The 12,454-nt window shown below is 48.4% G+C and overlaps 1 protein-coding gene across 4 annotated transcripts in view; it reads right to left on the bottom strand.

Moving 5' to 3' along the window:
• Window positions 1–373: 373 nt before the first annotated feature.
• The window catches only part of WDFY4 (WDFY family member 4), a 257,556-nt gene continuing 245,475 nt past the window's right edge, over window positions 374–12,454 (bottom strand). For all 4 annotated transcript variants that reach the window (XM_050959877.1, XM_050959876.1, XM_050959875.1 and 1 more), the window contains 4 exons: window positions 10,010–10,192; window positions 9,085–9,172; window positions 2,128–2,239; window positions 374–986 (listed from right to left, as the gene is read on the bottom strand). In XM_050959877.1, the coding sequence (XP_050815834.1) occupies window positions 920–986; window positions 2,128–2,239; window positions 9,085–9,172; window positions 10,010–10,192 (450 nt within the window). In that variant the 3' untranslated portion in view covers window positions 374–919. The remainder of the gene's footprint in view (window positions 987–2,127; window positions 2,240–9,084; window positions 9,173–10,009; window positions 10,193–12,454) is intronic.

The raw sequence follows: 12,454 nt of genomic DNA, 5'->3' as shown, positions 1-12,454 counted from the left end.
ATCTTGTCCTCAAGAAAGCCTAGTACCAATCCACAAGCAAGACTATTTCATAGGTCTCAGCTGGTTTCACATGTTAATACCCTGTTGGCCTTCCAGGGGGCCACACTCCCAGTTCCTGCGACTGGCTGCTGCTCCATCTACTTCAGTGGGCAAATTTCCCCACAGACAGTGACATAAAATCTAAACGCTGGCCAGGATCACTCCAGGAGCCCTGCAGTCGGAATCTCCCAGTATGAAGAGTATCTGAGAGGTTCAATCTACATCCCAGCACGAGGTTTGCATACCATCCTCCGGATCCAAGTTAAGAAACACACACGCAGACCACCATAAATTGAGTAGAATGAGCAATTACCATCCCGTTAAACCACACGAATAAACAGCTGGATTTTATTTAATGCAAAAACCACTTTGTACAGAGGAAATTCATGTGCAGTTCAAATGCACGTGCCAATGAGGATCGGTTATAAACACATTTCAATAGCATTTCCCTGCTGTATTCTATACAGTGGCCCACAATTCAGAGCCCAGATCTGTTCCAGTTGAAGAGTGGTAAAATTCCCCTTGATTTCACTGGGAGCAGGATGGGACACTGAGTCCATCACAGGAGCCACAACAGATAGCACACTGCACTATACCGCTGGCAGTGATTCTCACCGGCAAATTCAGTGAGGTGGGTTGTATGCGCAGCATGGCCATGACTCTGGTACCTGATTACTTTTAGTAATGGGGTGGAGCTGTATCAGAGGATGTCAAATTCCTCCTCTGCTCCCAAATTGACCCTACAGTCCACTGACTCTCTTGAGAGTCGTTTCACTCCACTCTTCCTTCCAAATCTTGTATACTCTGAAGGATAATTTTCGTTCCATTCATCAACTCCACACAAGGTTGGAGGAGACCAAGAGCTCCTTGTTGTTTCTGCCTACCCATCCACGGCCCAACTGTATATCCTCCCCCTCTCATCACCAACTAGGAGCTTGGAGGAATTCCTTGGGAGAGAAAAGAAAAAGGAAAAAAAAGACAGTGTTCAATAACAAAAGGCAAAACTGGCACTGCATGTTCGAGACTCTCTCTGGTTTGTGCAGCAATTGGGACAGAGCATGCTGACTGGAGAGAGCTCTCCACCATTAAAGCCTGAAGAACTCTCATGTAAACTAGATACAGGTCCAAGTTTCCAAAGGCTGGAGCTGGATTCAGAGCCAAGCTTTCTCAAGAGTTCAATGGGGTTAGGATCCAAGGTTTGGTTTGGCCAATTATGGACATTGTAGCCAGTTGGGATTTGGATCTGAACTGCCAAGAGCTCTAAGATTCATTCATCTCCAATACAACGTAGCACTGCCCCTAATAAATCTGTTTGGCAGACAATTATAGGACTCAAGTTCTCCCGTAGGTGCATGTGGCAGCTTTCTCCTCTGACATCTCTAAATCCTGTACACTCTCGGGAGCTTCAAAAGGTTCAAAAGTGCAGGGCACAGATACACCCCGCTCCCAAAGTCTCTGCAATCTAATGATGCTGTTTATAGGAATCACTTTGCTGACCACTGAAAAGCCACCACTTCTGGAGAGAAGCACAGCAGCTATTTACCAGTGCACAGCTACATTACAGGACAGGAAATGAAACTGAACCTTGGAGCCAATTGAAATGGTAGGAGGTAGTTAGTGAGGCAAAAGCTAACTTGTTATGCTACCTGGAATCTGACTGGAGTCCAACAGCCTCTTCATTTTGGAGAATAAAATCACAGGATCTTTACAGAGCACTTCTGGTGATAGCCTCACTTTCACATCTCCCCGAAGACAAGAGATGGCAACTCCAGTGGCCCCTAGCACTGTACTGGGACAGCAGTTTCACCCTGATTCAGAGGTAGGAGCAGCAACTCCTAACAGCTTCCTACAACAGCTGGTTCTTTCCTTGGAGGTCTCTCAGCTGAATCCTGACCAGCCTTAGCTTGGGAGAGCTGACAAGACCATATCACAGGATGGCTGTATCTTATTAGGACAGGTGGATTTTAGGTTGATATTTTAAGAAATAATAAAAAGAAACTATAACTCAGAACAGACACTTGGAATCACTGGGGCTGCTATTTTGCCCTCTGCTGGACAAACGGTGCATTGCAATGGAAATGACTGTACCTGGTTACCGCAAGAGCCGTCACTGAGGGATTATTCTTAGCTGGTTTCCCAGTCAAGGCCATGCTGATGTTCAACTCCCGGCAGAGAAGCAGATGTTGCCCCCACTTGTTACCTGTAGAATAAATATTTAGAAACTGCTTGTGGGACGGGGCGGGGGTGTGTGATTATTTACGGTCAGCAAGTTGTTAAATTGAGAACAAATATATTTAATCTTGGCCTGTGCTGTTGCAGAATAGGCCCATCCCAATTTAATTTGCGGCGATGATAGTTACATGTGCTGACGTGCGGCTGTACCAATTGTGTGCTAAATTGGATTTGTGTATTATTGCTTTCTAAATTGCATGCCTAGTTCAGCAAAATTGTTCATCAGTGTTTGCTGGCTCTATGCTTAATAAGATGCCCCAGAATACCTTGCTGCCAGGATATAATGCAGCCTATAATTGCCTACTAAAAATAAATTACATAAAGCTCCGGTATCATCAACTTATCTAAATCTGCTCAGAACAGAATTGATAATTAAATGTGCATGTGCATATGCACACATGGACACAGACACACACACACACACACCCAGCAACGTCACTCAGTCATTGTTACGTCAGTCTTCTTAATCGTCACATTTTGGATTAATTTTATTTCCTTTAATGGGTAGAATGAGATGTGGGACTAGTAGGCCATCTAAAATCATTCTGAAGTCATTCAAGGAGTATTGGGGAGCGTCTCGTTGCTGTAATTAAACGTCAACTGACTAATAATTAATGACGCTGCTGCTTATGGGTGCACGTGTGAGAAAATGAATGTGTGTGTGTGTGTGTGTGTGTGTGTGTGTGTGTGTGTGTCTATTCAACAGATCCTCTTTCTAGATGCCTGGCTGGCTGGTTCTTGCTCACATGCTCAGGATCTAAGTGATGGCTGGATTTGGGGCTGGGAAGGACCTTCCCCAGGTCAGATTGGCAGGGATCTTGGATTCTTTTTTTCATTTTCCTCTGCAGCATGGCATGTGGTTTGCCTGTTGGGATCCTTTAAGTATGTCTCACCTAATCAATCCCCACCATTTCAGGGATTGGTACACCTCAGTCTCTCCCGTCCTTTGTCTGCAGCCACAAGAGTTTTGCCTCCTGATGACTGAAATGATTCAGTCTAACTGAAGTCTCTGGGCTTAACATATGCTGGCCCTCACTCGAACACTCTCGTGACAGCCCATCGCATGACAGGTGCTCCTGCCTCAGTTTTCCCTATCCAGTAACCCAAGGACACTACGTCAGCCTCTCTTGCCTTCTTGGGGCTAGTTTAGTACAAAACCATAGTATAAACAGACCAAAGTCCATTTATGACCCCCTGTGCATCCCAGGACATCTCATCTTGACATACCTCAGCTTCCACACTCTGATGTCTTCCACACACTGGGATTCTATCAGTCTTCTTCAGTCCTTCTACCAGGACAGGTATCCCAGCCCTTCCACTCTTCCTACAGGACCCTTCCCTCCCCTTCCCCACCCAGCCTCTCTGCTGGGAGATCATCTTTACCAGGGAAGCATCCCTCACTCTCCCTGTTCCCTGGGTTCAGCTCTCTGGTGTGGAGACATCAGCAGGTAAACCCCTCCACTGCTTCCCTGCCTTCAGCCCTAGTTAGAAATCCAGCTCAGAGCAAGCAGGCACCTCCCACCTTCAGCCCTCTTGCCCCAATTTTCTGGCTTAAAATCAGCTGCCACACCCCTCTTGCTGCTCTCCTTGCCTTCACCTTCCCCCAGGAAACATGTTCTGCTCTGGAAGCCCTTTCTGACTGATCAGGGATTAAAGCCCAAATGTGGCCATAGTTTGCATAAAGATATACCTATATAATTAGATCTACCAACATAATTATATCTATGTAATTAGATTGTGGAACTCATTGCCACATGAAGTCAGTGAGGCCAAGAATTTACGAAGATTCAAAAATGGATTGGATATTAATATGGATACCAAGAATATCATAAATATCATAATTAATTCCAATAAAATTTAGACAGACTATTAAACCTCTTGCTTCAGGGCTTAAGCCAATTTCTCACTACTAGAAACTAGGCTGGAGGGCAGGTTATCCCACAACTGGCAAGTGAGGATTTTCACACTTTCCTCTGTAGCAGCTGGTACTGACCACCGTCACAGCTGGGAAACTGAGCTAGCTGGACCCCTGGACTGATCCAGTCTGCTAAATCCTTTGGTCCTGTATAGCTGTTTATGAACCTAAGTGAATTAGGAGCTGAAGTCCCATTAATGGGACTTGTGCTGCTAAGTCATCAAGGTGCTTCTGAAAATTCCCCCCACAACGCCTGATTACTGTAGAATATTTTAATATGCAGATGACCCTCCATAGTTATATCTTTATGCAAGCTGTAAGCCTAATCCTGGGACAATAGGGAGTGCCTTCAGCACGAATGCCTTCAGCAACGAGGGTCACAAAAATAAATGTTATAAATTACACTGGTCTCGCCCTCTCTCTGTCCCATACACGCGCATTTTCAAATGCCCATAGACGATAACGGAGCCCCGGCAGGCGTTGGCTCCTGTATCTGTTAGGTCAGGAACGTTTAACTCCGATTACTTTTATAACCACGACAGCGTTGTAACTTTCAATACATTGTAACCCTCCGGCTCGTGGCTTTTCCTTTAATAGCTTTGCCATCAGCTCAGCATAACCACCGGCTGTTCAGGAATCCAGTTGGGGAAAACATAAATAAACCCGGGCTCCAGGGGCCCCCTGCTGGCCTCATGCTGCCTTGAAAAGCCTCCTACTTCATTGTGGGTGGCAAAGGCAGTATCCTGAGCCGAGCCAGGCTCTGTGCCGCCAGCCAGGTGCCGGGTTTGGCACGGCTCCTTCCTGGAATTGGGCCAGGGCGCTTTATTACAGCCACCAGTGCAGATGTTATGGTCAGAGGCTCTGCAGCTACTCAGGCCCTTTGGACACAACGGGGCTTTCAGCCAGTGTCCTCTTGCAGACAGGTTTGCAGCAGGATGGTTTATGAAGCACATTAAGTTTATTGAGCTGGTAACCAGAGCTCACTTAGGGCCTGATCCTGCCACAGGTGAATACCAAGCTCCCCCAGCTGCAGCGTCAGCAGCTCCAGGCAGGATCTCCCCATTGCATTGTGTCTAAGTGCTGCCCCGCATCTCCAAGGCAGGGCAGGGCAGGCCTTCCCTGGGCTACGCACATTCCACAGTAATGTTGCACCATTCAAATAGCACAAGGCTCTCACAGCGCTGTCCATGCACATGTGGGGGAGTGGTCTCCCTGCTACCTCTGGGGTGGAACGTGTAGCCATTTTGCAGCATGGTTTAGGACAGGAAGCGAGGACACTGTCTGGTGGAAAGCTGAGAGGCAATGCAGACCTGACTGTGCCCAAACATTTGTAAAGGAAACAAGTCTCCTGGGTCCCAGTCCAATGCTCTGTGTTCAGTGATGCCACCGGCTCCCCACCCCTCCTGGCTGAGCACTTTATCATGCTGATCCCCGGGCCTACTGGCCGGACTCTGGGCTGGTCTACACTACGGGGGAAAATCGATCTTAGATATGCAACTTCAGCTACATGAATAACGTAGCTGAAGTCGAAGTATCTAAGATCGAATTACTCACTGTCCTCACGGCGCGGGATCGATGTCCGCGGCTCCCCCTGTCGATTCCGCAACTCCGTTTGGGTTGGTGGAGTTACGGAATCGATATAAGTGCGTTTGGGGATCGATATATCGCGTCTAGATGAGACGCAATATATTGATCCCCGAGCAATTGATTGCTACCCGCCGATACGGTGGGTAGTGAAGACGTACCCTCTGGCACTGCATTCTGATTTGTGCATGCTGGTATGCCAGGCAGTCAGGAGCAGCTCTGAGTGGGGCAAGTGCACAGGACAGGGACACGGCCGCTTGCCTGCTCGAATGGCTATGGGCTGCGGATCTCCATGACAGGGATGGCACCAGAGGGCAGCAGGGGGCTTCTCAGTGGGCCATGGAGGAAATGAAAGAGGGTAGGAGGAGAACAGGGTGACAGCAGGACCAGCTGATTGCTTTCATAGCCAGGCGAAAGGCATACAGTCTAAGGCCAGAAGGAGCCATATATATATATACCCAAATAATCCTGGCAAGTACCCACACACTGTGGGGGAAGGTGAAACCCCTGCAAAGTCCCTGCCAATCTGACCTGGGGGGAAATTCCCTCCTGTGGCGATTGGTTAAACCCTGCGCATGTGAGCAAGAACCATCCAATCACACACCTCAGGAGAATGCTCTGTGCACCCTCAGAGCCCTGTCCCACCCTGTCCAATGTCCCATCTCCAGACGTGGCCATCCCTGATGCGTCAAGGGACAGACATAAACAACCCAGAATACACTGTGGAGGGATGAGACTCCCTTCCTGATGCCAGGGCAGCTGAAAGCTAAAGCCTGAGCTTTAGGAATGTGAGATGTAAACTGGAAGTGAGCCCCCGAGTTGCTAAGTCCTGCCCCTGCCACATCACAAGCAACCTTGTCATGGAATGACACTCTTAAATTTATACAGCATCTGTCTCTCTCTATCCATACGGGGTTCCCATCATTAAACCCCTTCTCCTGAGTCAAAGGAACTGCCAGCTCCTACCCTCTTTACAGCTCCCCTGTTGGTAGGACATGCTGACTATAAGACTCAAGAACCCTCTGCAGATTTGAGGGGTGAATTTGGGTCTGAAATGGTCCATGCAGAGGCTCAGCAGGAACAGGCCATGGCATCGGCAAAGAGAGTGCACAGCTCGGAAAGCCCCAGGCCTGGTTCTCTGGGGCCGTGCACTCAGAGTAGCTCTGCACCCCTGCGCAGAGTGGGGGTAAAATGCAGCCTTCCTGGTGTGGCAGTGTTTCACCCCAATTTAGCACTGTCATAAACAGATAGCTAAGGGTTAATGTCTCTTTCACCTGGAAAGGAGTAACCTGAAACACCTGACCAGAGGACCAATCAGGAAACAAGACCTTTTCAAATCTGGGTGGAGGGAAGTTTGTGTGTGTGTTCTTTGTCTTGTGTCTGTCCCTCTCAGCTATGGGAAGGATTTTTCTGTCTCCTGCTTTCTAATCTTCTGTTTCCAAGTTGTGAGTACAAAGATCATAAAACAATAGGGGTTATTGTTTTTTTTTCTTTTGTATTTACATGTGTGTAGTTGCTGGAGTGTTTTGAATTGTGTTCTTTTGAATAAGGCTGTTTATTCATATTTCTTTTAAGTAATTGACCCTGTATTTGTCACCTTAAAACAGAGAGACCATTTTTATGTATTTTTCTTTCTTTTTATATAAAGCTTTCTTTTTAAGACCTGTTGGAGTTTTTCTTTAGTGGGGAACTCCAGGGAATTGAGTCTGTGCTCACCAGGGAATTGGTGGGAGGAAGAAGTCAGGGGGAAATCTGTGTGTGTTAGATTTACTAGCCTGACTTTGCATACCCTCTGGGTGAAGGAGGGGGGTGGGGGGGAGCTTGGCTCTCTCTCTTGGTACTTGTGTTTCCAGGACTGGAAATAGGGAGGGTGGAGTCCCTCTGTTTAGATACACAGAGCTTGCTTCTGTGTATCTCTCCAGGAACCCAGGGAGGGAACACCTGGAAGGGAGAAGGGAAGGGAAATGGTTTATTCCCCTTTGTTGTGAGACTCAAGGAATTTGGGTCTTGGGGTCCCCAGGGAAGGTTGTTGGGGGGACCAGAGTGCCCCAAACACTCTAATTTTTTGGGTGGTGGCAGCTTTACCAGGTCCAAGCTGGTAACTAAGCTTGGAGGTTTTCATGCTAACCCCCATATTTTGGACGCTAAGGTCCAAATCCGGGAATATGTTATGACAAGCACTTGGCTGTGTGTCCACACAAGGTGACAGGGCAGAAGGGAATCCAGCCCTAGCTGCCTAGGTATTTTTAAAGGCCTCTCATGGCAGTATCTAAGCACCTTACTTAGCCTTCCCACTTTTAAAAGTGATGGAGCTATGCCCCACTGGCCTCCTTTGTTCTGGCGACCCTGGCTAGGGCCTGTGCTGATCTCCACTTGGAAGAAACTCCACAACCAGGGCCTGAACTGTAAATCAGGAAGTATTATTTACTCCTTTTCATAACACAAGAACTAGGGGTCACCAAATTAAATTATTAGGGAACAGGTTTACAATGAACAAAAGGAAGTACTGGTATTTCTTCACACAACACACAGTCAATCTGTGGAACTCTTTGCCAGAGGATGTTGTGAAGGGCAAGACTATAACAAGGTTCAAAAAAGGATTAGATAAATTCATGGAGGATAGGTCCATCAATGGCTCTTAGCCAGAATGGGCAGGGATGGTGTCCCTAGCCTCTGTTTGCCAGAAGCTGGGAATGGGTGACAGGGGATGGATCACTTGATGATTATCTGTTCTGTTCACTCCTTGTGGGGCACCTGGCATTGGCCACTGTCAGAAGATAGGCTACTGGGCTAGATGGACCTTTGGTCTGACCCAGTATGGCTGTTCTTATATACACCCAGGATGCTCTGCCTCAGCTTCAGCATCCAAGAGAGGCACGTCTCTAAGCTAGCCAGGATCTGCTTCATTGGGGCACCTTGAGATTAGGCACAGGAGCTTGACTCAGACCCAGAAATGAATGAGGAGCCACACAGAGCCCTGGGGTGATGGGAAGGGTGAACCCACAGTCACTCTGCAGGTATTGGAAAAGTACCGTGGCTGCTGACTGTGGCAAAGCAGTCCTGTCCTCCAGATGGAGGAGGAGAGAAGCTGCCCTGTTCTGCAGCTGTGCACAGAGAAAGCTCATCTCCCACGTGAGTTATTAATGTGAACTCAATCCAGTCCAAGAGCTCAGATCTAGATAGGTTTTGTGGGAGATGGGGAAGGAGGGTTCCTCAGTTTTTCTGAATCTCAGCACCCTTTCCTAGCCCTAGCTGCTTCTCTCTCACAGCTATGCAGTGCACACAACACAGCAGTGTTTCAGTTCAGGCTGTACCCTTGTTATCCAGATCTTCTGTTGTGGCTTTCTGTGATCTTGATCCAACACCCTGGCCTGAGGCTGTTGCATATTCTGTCTTCCATAACTGTGTGGGCAAGAAAGGAGGGGTTAGAAAATGCAGAGGTGTTAAGTAAGACACCTCAATTCTGGGGCTTATAGAATCTCTATAAGGTCAAAGGTACAATGGCTGGATCCGAGGTTGGTATTGCTCTGTCCCTGATCCGCTGTCCTGCTGGGTTCCATGCAGTTGCTAGACAATTAGACAGGGACTTTGTTAGAGAGAGCACTCCCTTGTTGAAGTTCAACCACTAGCCTGAAGGTAGGGCTGCGAGTGATTTCCTTGTCTCTAATGAAGTGTCCTCCTCCTTGGACACAGATGCTTTATCCCAGGAGCCTAAACACACTTCTGATCTGTTGTTTTTGCCTTTGGAATAGACCAGAATGAACAGCATTTTCAAAACAATTTCTCAGGGGGACAAGAGGTCTCTTAAAAATTTTGCCCCTAAACCTTCCCCCTGTTCCAAATGATCAGAGAGGGTGAAAAACAACTCACTGAAACATTTTTTTTCCAATGAAAAAAATGCCTTTTTGATGAATGAACTCTCATTTTTGTCAGCTTTTTTGTAGAAAACACAATTTTCCAGTTTTTGGAAAAAAATAATTCGTACTGAAAATTTCTGGGGAATATTTCAAACAAAATGACATCATTTGGTTTCTTTCTAAATTTTTTGTGGCGAATGCTTAGTGTTTTCCCTACCAGTACCACAAATTACATCCCTTCAGTTCTGGGTTACATGATCACTCTCTGTTTGTAATGTGTCTCAGGTGAGATGTGGAGCTAATGAAAACCACTGTCACCCCACTCAGTATCGGAAACTCTGACTTTAATCCAGAACTGGCTTAGCAAAAACATGACACCTACCCTCACAATTCCATCTGTGCCCCCCGTGATGATGATGCTACATGTGTCCCAGTCCATTACTTCAGCAAAGCAGCAGCAAACAATGGCTCCTTCCAGATCACAGGCAGTGCTGATGCTTGCCAGAGGCTGGCCGTTGATGGTCCACAAATGTAAATAGGATCCGGCACAAGAGGCAATGTCACCCTAGAACATACCAAGCAGCATTATTTCAAGATCCCACAAACACCACATGGGGCTGTTAGGCCCTTGTTGTAATCTATGGCATTTGCCCATTCTACATTTTATTTCTCTTCCAGTCTTTTCAGCAGAAGAGTTGGTCAAAAAATGAATTTTTTTATTCAAAATTCTGGAATTTCGAAGCAAAAAAAGACGGTTACTCACCATTGTAACTGTTGTTCTTCGAGATGTGTTGCTCATATCCATTCCAGTTAGGTGTGTGCGCCACGCGTGCACATTCGTCGGAAAACTTTTACCCTAGCAACTCCAGTGGGCCGGCAGGTCGCCCCCTAGAGTGGCGCCGCTATGGCACTAGATATATACCCCTGCCGGCCCGCCCGCTCCTCAGTTCCTTCTTGCCGGCTACTCTGACAGTGGGGAAGGAGGGCGGGTGTGGAATGGATATGAGCAACACATCTCGAAGAACAACAGTTACAACGGTGAGTAACCGTCTTTTCTTCTTCGAGTGATTGCTCATATCCATTCCAGTTAGGTGAATCCCAAGCCTTACGTAGGCGGTGGGGTCGCAGTGAAATGTGGCAGAATGAAAACTGCTGAGCCAGAGGCTACAGCATCTCTTGACTGTTGAACCAGGGCATACTGTGAAGCAAAGGTATGGACCGAGGACCAATGGAGCTGCGCGACAGATCTCGTGGGTAGGAACACGAGCCAGCAAGGCGGCAGATGAAGCCTGAGCCCTGATAGAATGCACGGTGATGTGGCTTGGGGAAATATGAGCCAAATCATAACAAGTGCGGATGTACGCCATCACCCAAGATGAGATCCTCAGAGGAAAACAAGCAAGCCCTCCTTTTGGTCTGCTGCCGTGACAGAGCTGGGGCACCTTACGAAATGGTTCTGTCAGTGCAATATAAATGCGAGCACTCCATAGATGTCCAGGGAGTGCAATTGTTGCGCCCATTGCATTGAGCTGTGGGTAACATGAAAGGCCGAAACCATCTTAGGGAGGAAAGTCGGGTGCGGTCATAAATGCACCTTGTCTTTGTGAAACCTAGTGTACGGCGGAACCACCGTAAGGGCTCTGAGCTCGGAGACCCGTCTGGCCGATGTAACAGCTACGAGGAAAGTTGTCGTCCAAGACAGGTATAGCAGAGGGCCGGTCGCGAATGGCTCGAATGGGGGAGACATAAGTCTGGTTAAAACTAGGTTGAGGTCCCAGGTTGGGGCTGGGCAGCGCACCCAAGGGTGCAAGCGCTCCAAGCCCTTGAGGGACCTCGAACCCATAGAGTGTGAGAACACGGAACGTCCACCTTAGCCTGGCTAGAAGGTAGAGATGGCTGCCGAGTGTACCCTCAGCGATGATACCGCCAGGTCCTGCCACTGAAGGCCAGAGGCAGGCCAAATAGAGGGGATCGAGACCTCAGTAGGAGCAAGATCGAGCGTATTGCAGCTGTAGAAGAAACGCTTCCACTCGGCCCAGTACGTTGACCAGGTGGAAGGCTTCCTGTCATCCCGGCTCAGTTACGCAGCAGCCACACCGTGAGGCGAAGAGGCTGCAGGTCCGGGTGACGAAGCCAGTCGTTGCCCTGAGTGATGAGGTCTGGGTGGGGTGGCAGGGTAATTGGGTCGGTTATTGACAGGCCGAGCAACGTGGTATATCAGTGCTGCCTGGACCACTCTGGAGCGATCATGATGATGTGCGTTCCGGCCCTGCGGAGTTTGAGCAGGACCTAATGAACCAGTGGGAACAGTGGGAAGGCATAAAGGAGTTGGCCTTTCCACGGCATCAGGAATGCGTCCAAGATCGATCCCGAGGAGAGACCTTGGAAGGAGCAGAACATCTAGCATTTTCTGCTCTCGCGGTGGGCGAACAGGTCTCCGTGAGGAAACATCTCCACTTCTGGAAAGTAGAACGCCTCACATGGGGCAGAGTGATCACTCGTAAGACAGGAAAGACCTGCTGAGTCAAAGCGCCAAGACGTTCCGAACGCCTGGGAGAAAGGACGTCACCAGCTCCATCGAGTGGGCCATGCAAAAGTCCCAGAAATGGATGGCCTCCTGACAAAAGGGGGGAGGACCATGTCCCTCCCTGGTTATTTATGAAGCACATGGCCGTTGTGTTGGCTGTAAACACCGAGATACCACGGCCTCGCAGCTGCCGCTGGAACCCCTGGCACGCCAGGCGGACTACTCTCATTTTTGGGGCATTGATGTGGAATGCTAGCTACCGAGAAGACCAAAGGCCTTAAGCTCGGAGGTGACCATAAG

This window comes from Gopherus flavomarginatus, chromosome 6 (assembly GCF_025201925.1).
Source record: "Gopherus flavomarginatus isolate rGopFla2 chromosome 6, rGopFla2.mat.asm, whole genome shotgun sequence".
Taxonomy (NCBI): domain Eukaryota; kingdom Metazoa; phylum Chordata; order Testudines; family Testudinidae; genus Gopherus; species Gopherus flavomarginatus.
Note: the sequence above shows the minus strand (reverse complement) of the source record. Positions and strands in the feature narration are given on the sequence as shown.